Here is a 12,914-nt window from a genome sequence, read left to right on the forward strand (position 1 = left end):
TTCAGCAATGAGCGAGGATTCCTATTGTTCTGCGTTTTCTCCAGCGTTTGGTTGTGCACACTCATTTTAGAGCGGAAACTGTCCCCCCACCCCAACCCAACTTCCTTGTTCCTTTTGGCCTCTGCCTTGATTACCAAATAATCTGTATTCCTGTTTTGCAGCCTGCTGGTATTAGTGAAGGTAATGATTTTAGACTACTTCATGTTTCCACTGTGTACTAAAGCACTCTTCCATTTTTAACCTCCTCACAGACTTATAAGGCAGTTTCTGCATTCTTAAGTTGGTATGAGAGATAACAGCACCCTGCCTGAGAAGAATTTCTTTCTGACTTTCTCAAACCCCTGCTTTTGTGAGCCTCTTAGCTCTCTACTCATTTCAGCTTCTTTTTAGCGTAACCAAATGAATCCACTGAAATACAAGGGTGGTCAAGGGTCTTCACTAGACCCTGTAATGGCTATGGATCCGGCAGGATAGACCACTCCATGTGGCTTTCCAGCTGGGTGGCTGGGTCTTAATTCATCAGGAAGGAGCCATGTGTCAGGCCCCTGATCAAAGTCCCTACCTCCTACCTCAGCAGCTCACACATTCTTGTAGTCATGAGAGTCTTCATTTGACATCTCTTCTCCATGTTTCATCTGACTGTTCTCACTCTGTGCAGATGACTGATAGGCCACATAATCCTTTAAGGCCAGGAAACTCCCTGACTGCATGACAGGTTGGATGTGGGTCTCTGGACCATCTGTCCTGCCCTCTACATGGTCTGTGTTTGAGGATGTCGCTTCCTTCTCCTCCTGCTGCTGGTTTCCACTGGGATCTGGTGGTACATTTTCATAATCTCTGCAGCACTGAAAAGTTCCCCAGGGCTGCTTCCCTTGGATGGTCTCAAGATCCAACACTGCCATGTTGACATAATCATTTGAGGTCTGAGAAGACCCTTCCCCATCGTTGAGTGGATAACTGCTCTCAGTTCCTGGAGACCCCAAACTGGTGCAGTCACTGGCGTTCCCACAGCCCTCATCTATTTCTTCAGTCAACTCCAGCACCTTGGTACTTGGGAGGATGAAGAGGTTCCCAGGAGGGCTGTTGGTAGAAGCTAAAGTCTCAGCAATCTCCTTTGCTGTGGGGATATTGACATAATCTCTTGAATCCTCTGAAGAAGTGCTTGGGCAATCTCCTGAAGCTCTGACGTTGACATAGTGCACTGAGGGAGTGAGGTTTCCACACATCTGGGGCCCCATGGTATTGTCATAGATGCCCACTGCATACCCCATGGCATGAGTATGGGCTCTGTGCACATGGAGGGCATCACCTGCTTGGGAGGGCTAGGAGTAAGAAGAGAAAGCCAGTGACAAGATAGAAGTAGAAACATGGACAAAACCTTCCTTCTTCCCTCACCAGTACTACTACAACTAATGGTTCTTCCTCTCAGTTCTTCACTTTGGAGAAAAGGTCTGAATCAGGGATCTCAAACCTCAAGGCTTCAGATGCTAGGTAGGAATAAGTGAAGTAGGCTGAGTTTAAGGAAAGCAGCAGTGTAAATTTGACAATAAATTGCAACTGTTTTTTGGCCACACTGTGGGGTTTCAATGGGGAGTGGGGGAAGTATTATGAATTGGAGAGAGCCTGTCACACCCCAGAGCACACTGAGGTGCGGCATAGTGGTTAAAGGTAGAGGCTTAGGCTCAGACTGAGGGTGCAAGTCCCAGGCCTCACCACTCTGTGCTGAGTTTGGGCAAGTTACCTAATCTCACTGTGCCTTAGTTTCCTAACTTATAAAATGGGTATAATCATAATAATATCTACACCATGAGGGTTTTGTGAGGAGTAAATGGATTACTGACCCTTTAGAATAGCTCCTGGCACAAAGAAAACACTAAAAAATGCTTGTTGTTGTATTAGTATAGGGGCAGCTGACACGCAGATCAGCTGATTATGGCCAATTAGAGATGCTAGTCTGTTGTTTCCAGAACTTCTGATTTTCAAGAAAAGCTGGACATCTGGACTTTAATGTGAAAGCTTTTAGGTTTTTAAATGTTGCCAACTGGTTCAAAATCTCCTTCAAACACTACAGAGTACAATCCAAACATGTTTGTGGGCTTAAGCCAGTTTGAAATCTAAACTCTAGATGCAAAATTCCCTCAGGGCCCACCTGAGTCCTACAAGTAGCTTTAGCAATGGAGTTTCCTCTGCTCTTCCTTTTATCAGCCACTTAGACTTACTGCCCCAGGAAGTCTTAGAAGCAGGAGCAGAGCCCAAGGATGGGACATGCAAGAGGAAGAGGAAGCAAAGGTGGCAACATGGAGTGGCCGCATGGTAATCAACCTAAGCCCCTGAGTGAAGAAAGGCTGGGTAACAACCGAATTAGCAGCAGCTGCAGCATGGCTGTACTTACCCAAGGATGGTCACAAAACCAAAGGAATTGATTCTTTTAACAAGCTAATGAGAACTTATCTTTGGAAATAAGCACCCTGATCTTCAAAATAGTCCCTCTACTGTCCCTGGTGTGACTCCTCCTGGGGAGCTGCCTTCAGAGCCAGACTACAAGACACAAGGGATTATTGTTATTAATTGTAATAGTCCCCTGGTAACCTCAAAGGTATCCCCGACGTGCTCAGTGCTTTCTACGCCAGGTACAGTGCTGAGTGAACTTATGAGTATTTCTGCTATGGAGGAGGATTGAAACAATTTGACATAGGCTCAGAAGTAATTGCCAAAGTAGGACTTTAAGAGTATTTTGAGCACCAACAGCACTGTTGGAATATTTAGGTACCCTCCCAAGGTGATTACTTTGAAGGGGACAACACTCATTTGGAAAACACATTTCAGTTCTAACATCATGTCCTTGAATACATGTGCCCTGGTGCCTTTCCTAAAATCCCAAGTGCTTGCTCCTCTCTTTCTAAATTTTTTGCCTTGGGTGGTAGGGAAGTCCTGAGGCTAGTCTTCCCAATTTATTAATAGGGCCTCGGGGGTGGGGGGCAGGGGTGTGTGTGTTCCAAAGGACATGCTGTTTGCAGTGAAACAAGAGCCAAGACCTAGAACTCTTGCACTTCAGCTCTTCTGCCAGAGACATATCATTTCTCCCAAACGGGTGGTCATTTCACTTGACTCTTACCACATGCTCAGAGGGAGGGCTGTCAGAATTTCTGGAGAGGAGGCTCTCGGTACTGAAAATACGAATACTTCTTGACGGATGTCTTCCTGAAAGGACAGAGAACAAACCCTGAACATAGTCAGCCAGTCCTCCGAGTGCTTCAGCCTGTACAATTCCTGCATCTTGGGTGAAGTGGGTTTGTGTGATGTCTGAGGTTCGGGGCCTGACGTTCTGTGGGGAGAGGGTCAGAGCTACAGGGATGATGTGCTAAGAGACCCAGAACCCTCCTCAGCTAGCTGAGGACAAAAGGATACTAGCACAGGAATTGAGGAGGCTGGGAAGGAGGCTCCTGGGGCGAACCCTCCCTCCCTTGAGGCTGGAGGCTATTTTCTCCTTCTGTATGTCTTTCCCAATGCTAGACATACCCAGCTGTCGCCTGCTAACTTACGTCAAGAAAAACCAAAGCTGCTGTCTATGTAATCAAACCATCATGCTGTACTCCATAAACTTATACGGTGATGTATGTCAATTTTTTATCAATGAAATTGGAAAAAGAAACAGACAAAACCCCCAACCCAGATGACTTCCCACTCCCTTCTTCGAGCTCTCCAAGCCCCCACTGGAGTCGCATCTTGCAGTCTATCTATCCCATTCTCTCTCATGCTCCCTGAAGGGCAGAAAGGTCTGCAACTTTAGAGAAAGTTGCTTCCAGGTGAGAGGTACATTCCAGGGGTAGAAGTTCTGTAGGTCTGGACTCCATGGATTAGAAAGAAAAACCTACCCAGCTCTTCTTGTCTTCGGGGCAAGAGGTCATAAATATTTTTGGCTCCTTGTCTGGGTCGAGGCAGAGTCAGCAAGGGCATGACGGTAACTTGGAAGTAAGGAACTCGCCCTGCAAGGCAATGAGAGACACGGAGGTCGTGGCTGGGCCCAGCTGCACAGAATGCAGGGCCTCTTGGGGATGAGATGGTCCCAGAAAATATTGCCCACCCTCACCATGTATCATGAAAAATACATTTTCAGACTTGACCAATTCCCTTTGAGCTAGAAGCATAGGGGACTCAGTGGACAGAAGCAGGGCACAGGGATACCAGGGCAATGACTTTCAAAATGGAGCTCCACTCAGCACTGAGCCTTATGGAGCCACAGCTTAGGATCCCAAGGGAGACAATGACCTGTGTGTCAGGTAAGAACAGAGGACTACCCAAGCCAACAGTTTATCTCTGGAGGGTAAACTGGGCTTTAAATACCAGGCTAGTTGATTGATCCTAGTGTGTCTCAACTTGGGACAAACAAGGGACTCACGCTTCTTCCATTTGCTCCAGTTCCACAGGATGCAGAAAACTGTGACAACCAGGAGGATGGCAAGGAGTCCCGCAAACCCAGAAAAGATGCTGCTGCTGTGGTCTTTAGCTCTGCGAGGAAAACCAAATGCCATGACCCAGCCATAGGAGGGTGGGAAGTTGGAGAAGATGCTTCCTTTAGGAGGTAGGGCTCAAGGATTTGGAATGAGAGCCCGGTGAAGGAAAGCTGAGGTGGGGTGGGCTGGGTGGTGGAAGAGAGGGTCACCTTCCCTTGGAGAGAGGGAAATAGGACATGGGAGAAGGGACCTATCCCATTTGAATGCCTACTGGATGCCAGTGTTTTGCATGTGAACCTTATTTAATCTGTACAACAATCCCATTTCTCTTTGTGACCAAGGAATCCAAGAATTAGACTCAGAAAGGTAGAGTAACATGTCAAAGATCACATAGGTAGGAAAGAGCATGATGGAACGTGAGTCTAGGTCTGTTTGGGCCCAAAGATTGTTCTTTCTATGGCTTCACACTGTCTTCCAAACTTGTAATGTCAAGTCCACCTGCTCCCGCTTCCCCCATTCCCTGCTCCTGGGCTTTCTGTTTTGCTCGAAGGAGAAGATTACCCAACTTACAATTAGGGAACAGCTCTGGGACAAGAGTCCAGGTTGCCTGCACTTGAATAACCCCTGTAGCACCAACTTGTGGAGCTGGTCTCCAAGCAACACTCTGTTGTTCTGCAGAATTTAACCAATGCAAATGCACGGAGCAAGTTCTGGGTTACTTGCAGTTCCCAGGCAGGCACGGAGTTACTGCTCTGCTTTGCCTATAAGAAGCAGCCGATTGACGTTACAGAAGGACTCACTAGCAGACCTGCCCCCCCAATTACTAGAAACCAGGTCATCTATCAGGGAAGATTTTTGTCCTCCTGAGTTCTAGGCTTGTTTACCCAACTCTGTATTGGACATTTCCACAAGGTTGCCTAATAGACATTTCAAACCAAAAATGTCTGAAACAGAACTCCCGTTTTCCCCCCACAAACCTGCCCCTCTGGTGTTTCCCATCATCTAATGACTCGGCCAAAAACGTTGGAGCCATCCTTGAATGTTTTCTTTCTTTCACACCCCACTTCTAGTTAACCAGCAGATTCTGTCTGCTCATCCCTGGGCATCTATCCAAACCAGTCACCTCTTGCTCCTCCATTACCACCACCCTGGTCCGAACCACCGTGCATTCCACGTGGACCTTTGCAAGAACCTCTCTAATGGGTCTCCTTGCTTTCACTCTTGGCCCCAACACACTACCTTCACACATGGGCCAGAGTGATCCTCTAAACGGTACATCAGATCACGTCCCTCCTCTGCTTGCAACCCCCCATGACTTCCTATCACACTTGGGATAACATCCATAGTCCCTACCCAGTGAGGACTTCATGGCCTCTTCTGTTCTAGCCTCTGCCTGCCTCTGACCTCCTTTCCTACCACTTTCCCTCTGACCTTGACCGCCAGGACTCCGTGCTGTTCCTGGTAAAGCAGTCTGGTCTCTCAGACCTGCTGCTCCCTCTCCCATAGCTCAGTCCCTCATTTCATTCAGGTCTCTTCTGAAATGTCACCTCCTCAGACAGGTCCTCCCTGGCCACACCCTCCCTCGTACTCTCAATCCCCTTACTCTGTCCTGGTTTTTCCTCAGAGCACTTATGACTGACTGACATTATGTTATCCATGCATTTGTTCATCTGTTTCTATCTGACTCTCCCACTTGACTGTAAGCTCCAGGAGGTCATGAACTTGTCTGTCTGGTTCACCTGGTGCCTGGAACAGTGCCTGGTGTTCAGTAGGGGCCGGATGAATATTTGTTAAATTAATGAATGAGTAAATTATCAAACAAATGAATGAATATAGAAATAGGATATTTTTGCCGGAAGAGTTGCAGGGTTCTGACATTTTACGAATTCATTCCCCATCAATGCCTCTTTCCACCTGCAAATGGCATGTATTTGTTTGTCATGGTAATGATATTTACCTCTCCAAACTACAGTGATTTGAAATTTATTATTTTGAGCTGTGCTGTTATGATAGCACTGAACTTTATACCTCCCACTGTCAAAGTTTCAATGACTGATGGATTTTTTATTTAATATAATATTGAAGCTTTTAGCTGTAAAATTTACATCTATGATTAGTTCTGTGGGGTTTTATGTTCTAAGGATATATCTTTATCATATCTATGATTCCATTTTTATTCATGGCAAGTTTTTAGGGCCCCAAAACACATGAAAAAAGCGGGCTTTCTGTTTCCATCAGAGTGGGAACTAGTTTTTGTTTCTTTGAGGAGTGATTGGTGGGACCTGAGACAGGAATGATTGAGGACAGCAATCAGGGCCTCTGAGCGTGAGAAATCCAACCAGGCCAGGCAGCCAGCTCTAAGGAAATGCTGTGTTATCATATTTCGTCTCCCCCTATCAACTCCTTTTTCTCCTCAATACCCATTTCTTTCCTCCAAGCAGTTCTGAGTAAACTTCTCTGAGCCCGGAGTTTATTGGTCTCAGGGGACCACCCTGGTGAGGGGTGGCAATGCTGCTGGGGTAGAAGCCTCCCAGGGTAGACCAGGGCCCTCTGTCTAAATCAGGGGAGGGGAGAGCTCACCACCCGGGCCACTTACGTGTCTGGGCTGCCGAGGGTTTCCTGCAGAGTGCTGGGCTGTGAGGTCCTCCCTCTGATTTCTGAGCGGGTCGGTATGGTGACGTCCATTATCCCAGGACTGTCTCTGGCTTCAGCTCCTCCTTCTAAGCCTTCTCTTAATCGTCATCTGCTTGCCAGCCTGTCTGCCACTTTCCCTGACTCTTCCTAAATTGCTGACTCCTAGGAGAAAAGGCAGAATTGGTTTGTGTTTTACAGATAATCCTGTGTGGTATAGTCACTTTTTTTTAGTAGATAAAAATGACAGAACTCCTCCTGGTCTCCATGTCTTCCGAACATTCCCTAACATACAACTTTTTACTCTCAAAATTCATCTTCTTAAATCTTTATTTACCAAAGTCCCTCACAAATAAAGTCTATTGGTTTTTATTTATTTCTTTCTAAAGCTTCCCATCTATCTTTCTAGAACTTTCTACCCCCCAATCAACTCTCTACCTTGCCTGTATCCCTTAAATGTCAGGCTGACGACCCAAAATATGAAACAACAAGTTTGGTTCTACCTTGATGTAGCTGCGATGCCGACTGCAGGAGGGGCGAGCTCGTCTGGGTGTGGTGCTCCGCAGCGAGGCTCAGGGGGAAGCCAGCGTCTCTGCCTTGTGGGGGGGATGTGAGGGGCACTGATGGGGAAACTGCCAAGAAGGCAGAGACAGGCTCCGTGAGAAGCTCATCTTCCCCCAACCCCCAAAGCAGAGAGAAGAGAGCAAACACTTTGCCAGAATGGAAACAGAGAGTCAGCGACAGGAAGCAACACCACCAACGTGCTAATGAAGCATGGGGCCCAGGAAAGGCTGCTCAGCTCTTAATAAGGTAGAAGCAATCATGTCTGCACCCTGTTCCCTGGGCTGGCCGGCGCGCTGTGTTCTGGGGGGAGCGTGATTCAAGATGGGGCAAGGTGGTGGGGGATTTGTGATTGTTCGCCCTAGGTTTCTGAGACACTGAGAATTTTATAAGCCTCCAGATTTACAATGTTTGTTTCAGCAGACCTAAAGAGCACTGGGAGGTGCTTTTTAGAAACAAATGCAGATCCCTGGCACCCGCTGCTGATTCGTGGGCGGAGGGTGCAGACGCGGACCGGTGGTTTTCATAAACCATAAACACTTCCCAGGTGATTTTGACAGAACTGGTCTGTGTTTCACATTTCGAGGACCTCTGCTCTGGGTACGAGCCCCAGAATGAAGCTGAAGCAGGATTGACATGGCCCCGGGGGCCTGCCCTCGGGGCCCCCGGCTGCTGGCTGGCTTGCTTACATAGGGCTCTTCAAGAGAAGATCCATCCTAGTCTGGCCTGTTGTGCACCTATCTCAGAAGCTGGAAGATTCACACTCCGTGTCTACCCAAAGTGTCCCAAACGTCAAAGTTTTTTTTTTTTTTTAAATAAATTTATTATTTATTTACTTTTGGCTGCATTGGGTCTTCGTTGCTGCACGCGGGCTTTCTCTAGTTGTGGCGAGAGGGGGCTGCTCTTCGTTGTGGTGCACGGGCTTCTCATTGCGGCGGCTTCTCTTGTTGCTGAGCACGGGCTCTAGGCGCGTGGGCTTCAGTAGTTGTGGCTCACGGGCTTAGTTGCTCCGCGACACGTGGGATCTTCCCCCACCAGGGATCGAACCTGTGTCCCTTGCACTGGCAGGAGGATTCTTTTTTTTAACATCTTTATTGGAGTATAATTGCTTTACAATGGTGTGTTAGTTTCTGCTTTATAACAAAGTGAATCAGCTATACATATACATATAACCACATATCTCCTCCCTCTTGCGTCTCCCTCCCACCCCCCCATCCCACCCCTCTAGGTGGTCACAAAGCACCGAGCTGATCCCCCTGTGCTATGCAGCTGCTTCCCACTAGCTATCTATTTTACATTTGGTAGTGTATATATGTCCATGCTGCTCTCACTTCGTCCCAGCTTACCCTTCCCCCTCCCCATGTCCTCAAGTCCATTCTCTACGTCTGCATCTTTATTCTTATCCTGCCCCTAGGTTCTTCAGAACCATTTCTTTTCTTGTTAAGATTGGCAGGCGGATTCTTAATCACTGTGCCACAAGGGAAGTCCCTTCAAAGATTGTTCGAAGTTTTTTTTCTAGCTTTCTCCCCCTCTTCCTTTTATGCATTTCCTGACACTCTTTCATCTTGGGAGAGTCCAAGGAGAAGGGGCCGCTAAGACTATTAGTGAAGAAGAGCCTCTGATGTCACTTTCCACAAGGAAATGGATTCCCAGCTGGATGGCAGGGAAGCCAGCCAGTGCCTCATCACATGTTTCTCTCTCTCTCTCTTTTTTTTAAAATAAATTTATTTGTTTTATTTATTTATTTTTGGCTGCGTTGGGTCTTCATTGCTGCGCGCAGGCTTTCTCTAGTTGCGGTGAGCGGGGGCTACTCTTCGTTGCAGTGTGCAGGCTTCTCATTGCGGTGGCTTCTCTTGTTGTGGAGCACAGGCTCTAGAGCGCAGACTCAGTAGTTGTGGTGTACGGGCTTAGTTGCTCTGCGGCATGTGGGATCTTCCCGGACCAGGGCTTGAACCCGTGTCCCCTGAATCGGCAGGTGGATTCTTAACCACTGCGCCACCAGGGAAGTCCCACATGCTTCTCTCTTATGTCATCCCAGTGGACACTGAAGCCTCAGCTTCCCTGAGGTGTCGGTGCCTGCCCTGTGTCCAGGCTCCCAGAGGGCCCCCAGGGGAAAGGTCTGCAGGTTGGCCCTGGCCAGCTCTCCCCTGGGCTCTGCCAGTGCAGGTCCTTGCTGTCTTCCCTCCAAGTAACCTTACCTGGGAGGAAGCAGAGATGACTCAGAGGCAGCTGGTTCTAGAGCTGGAAACTGGGTCTCTGTCTGCCTCTCCTTTGGATGGGTCTGAGTAAGAACTAGGACTCCTCACAGGGGAAGAAGATCCATTGCTGCATCACACTTGTGGCTGGGACCGAAGGAAGAGAGAGGGCTCTACAGGCCTGTCTGGAGCCATTGGTGCCAATAGGGGATGGTGTGTGAACTGGGAACTTGGAAGATGGTACATGGGAAGTGCAGATAGAACCAAACCTCAGCACACTGACAGCTACTTAAAAAAAAAATTTTTTTTTCAAGAACTTCCCCTGCCTGTGATCATCTCAAGGTCTTATCATGTTATCTTATCTACCCAGTCTGCTTGAGTCAGACTAATCTCTCCAGTCTTCTGATTTTCTCCTGCCCCCACGCTTGAGTGAAACAGCCTCCTCATAGAAAGTTCCCAGGCTTCAGAGTGAGCTCTGGGTTTCCAGGCCCTGGCTGCATCACTTTCCCCTGCTCTCCTTTCCCTCCCCATGGTGCGTAAACCAATCAAACCCACCACTCGAAACACAAAACAGATACCTGAAGTTATTCATCGTGATAGTGGAAGAAAACTACTCACTCCTGGGTGACAGGGTATGTGTTTTAAACCTGATTGCTCTAGTGTTGGCTTTTAACCACTCTTAATGACTTGAGGGGTTGAATGTGACATATGATTCTAAAGTATTAAGATTGGTTTTAGGGCTTCCCTGGTGGCGCAGTGGTTGAGAGTCCGCCTGCCCATGCAGGGGACACGGGTTTGTGCCCCGGTCCAGGAGGATCCCGCCTGCTGCGGAGCGGCTGGGCCCGTGAGCCGTGGCCGCTGGGCCTGCGCGTCCGGAGCCTGTGCTCCGCAACGGGAGAGGCCACAGTGGTGAGAGGCCCGCGTACCGCAAAAAAACAACAAAAAAACCCAAAATTGGTTTTAAATAGACAACTTAAGCATCCAAGCAAGCAAAGCCCTTTGAGGGGGCGGGGCTACATGCTAAACGTTGTTGCTAATACCAAAAATCTTTCAGAATCCTCTCAGGAAAGAGAGCACTGGGTTAAGAGTATCAGGTCTTAAATTACTACCTGGGTGATGTCGGGCAGGTCCTCTAATCTTTTTGGCTGTTTCCTTGGATGCAAAGTGACGATAATAATAGTGTTTAGGTAATGGTGTTGTGAGAATTAATTGGACGAACAGTGAAAAATGCTTGGCTTAGGACTTGGCTTATGCAACAGCTCATTAAATGGGGCTGCTATTATCATGTCATCTCCTGATGCATGAGACTCATTTCCTTACACTTAATGGACTGCTCTCTCAGGCCTTTCTTCTTTTCTCGATGCTTAATCTGCCTATCTTCTGCGTGGTCGTTTATTCTTTAAGCACATATCTCTGGGACATCTCCCACCGCACAGTACCAGGCACTGGCTTTGCACATAAAACAGAAGCGGTCCCGGCTCTCCTGCCGTGGTCAGTCTCGGATGGCCACCCCCTTGCAGGCACTCTGTACTCCAAGCAGACCCAGCTCATTGTTACTTTCGGACTCTAGGCCTTTGCACTAGTTCCTTCATTTTATCAGCAGATTCTTTTTCTCTTGTAGAATTCCAATAAAATCACATTTTAAGAGTTTATACTGGTTATTTCTGGGTTGTGGGGCTTGAGGTATTTTGTTATTTTCTTTTTTGGACCCATTGTTTGAATTTTTGCAAAGATCAAGTGTCATTTTTATAAAAAATAAAATTGTAATTTAAAAAAATGTGCCCTAAGCATCACCACTTCTGTGAAGCCCTTTGCACCTGGAACTGGATTCTTGCACTTCTGTGTCTCCATGGCACCATGTGTAATAGCACCTCTCAATTGTTAGGATTAGTTGTTTAAATGTGTGTCTCCCCAAGTAGATTTTGAACCCTCTCAGGGCAGAGACTGTGTTTTAATTTATTACATCTCTGGCATTTGGCATGGTGCCTGACTGGAGAAGTTCTCTCAGGTGCTTATTGCTGCTGTGAATTTATGGCTTCAGTGTGTAACAGGGTGAGATATTGAGAAAGAAATGAGTGTCCTCGTCTTTTTCCTGCTGTGCACTAATGGGCCAAAGGACAAAGCCATCTCTGTACTGCTCTCCCTACACCTCACAGGAAGGGCAACCTGAGGTCCTGGGTTGGGTCTCCTTTGTCCTAGGAAGGGGTTAACAGTGGCTTTTGTATTTCTGGGCCCCCCAAAATGCCAAAATTGCCCTGTGTGAAAGACAACTGCAGCCAGGCTTTGTTTTTGAAGGTCTGGGGGCTGGGACAGTGGAGCAGGATGACAGCTGGAGCCTTAATGGCAGCAATCCCACCCCTCTGCGTTCATTTGCTCGTGTCCTGGAGGCCTTCTCCAGTCCAGGCATGTCTGAAACAGAACAAAGGCAGCAAATACCTTCCTTTTAAGTTAACGTTGTGAGAAAGCAGGATTAGGACAAAACGATTTAGAAAGTACAGAAATATTTCTTCCACCTCTCTCTCTCTGCTCCCTGCCCCACTCAACCAAAGGTCCTCGGGAAGAGCGAGGAGAATTTGGAAGCAAGGAGTGTGACCAGACTAGGGGATAGCTTCTGTCCCCTCCGCTAAGCTCCAGTGGAGGAGGCGGGTTGGCGCTGCCGACAGGAAAGCGAACCCTTTCCTTAAGCTGGGTGTCCTGAGAGAAGGCCAACCTCAGCCAGCTTGGTCCTTCTGGAGTTCTTCGTTTGGCAGCCTCCCCCTGAGTCCTGGCAGCTGGAGAGCCACGGGGCATAGATAGCTGTGAGGCTGACAGCCCGGTCTTCCCTCAGCCCCAGAGCTGTGAGAGACCTGGCTTCCATCCCCTGAGCCCATACAGGCAGAGAGGCTCTGGCAGGAGGGTGATGACTCCTTAGCAGAGGGAGCAGGGTGGGTAGTCACATCAAGAATCAGATTAGAGCACAGCGCAGGTCAGAGGAGGTGCTGAGAGCAGAGGGCCTGCCTGGGGACCAGGCAGCAGCATGACAACAGGATTGGGAAGCTGGAATGGGGAAGGCACAGGTCAAGATGGTCTTCTT

General features: G+C 48.1%; 1 protein-coding gene across 1 annotated transcript; it reads right to left on the minus strand.

Moving 5' to 3' along the window:
* Positions 1-578: 578 nt before the first annotated feature.
* LAX1 (lymphocyte transmembrane adaptor 1) lies at positions 579-7,756 on the minus strand. Its single transcript, XM_060088462.1, has 6 exons — positions 7,589-7,756; positions 7,051-7,250; positions 4,400-4,509; positions 3,876-3,986; positions 3,116-3,201; positions 579-1,322 (listed from the first exon to the last, which is right to left on the minus strand). The coding sequence occupies exons 2-6, from the start codon at positions 7,137-7,139 to the stop codon at positions 579-581; spliced, it is 1,140 nt and encodes a 379-aa protein (XP_059944445.1). The 5' UTR covers positions 7,140-7,250; positions 7,589-7,756.
* Positions 7,757-12,914: the final 5,158 nt, after the last annotated feature.

Source organism: Mesoplodon densirostris, chromosome 2, assembly GCF_025265405.1.
Source record: "Mesoplodon densirostris isolate mMesDen1 chromosome 2, mMesDen1 primary haplotype, whole genome shotgun sequence".
In the NCBI taxonomy this organism is placed as follows: domain Eukaryota; kingdom Metazoa; phylum Chordata; class Mammalia; order Artiodactyla; family Ziphiidae; genus Mesoplodon; species Mesoplodon densirostris.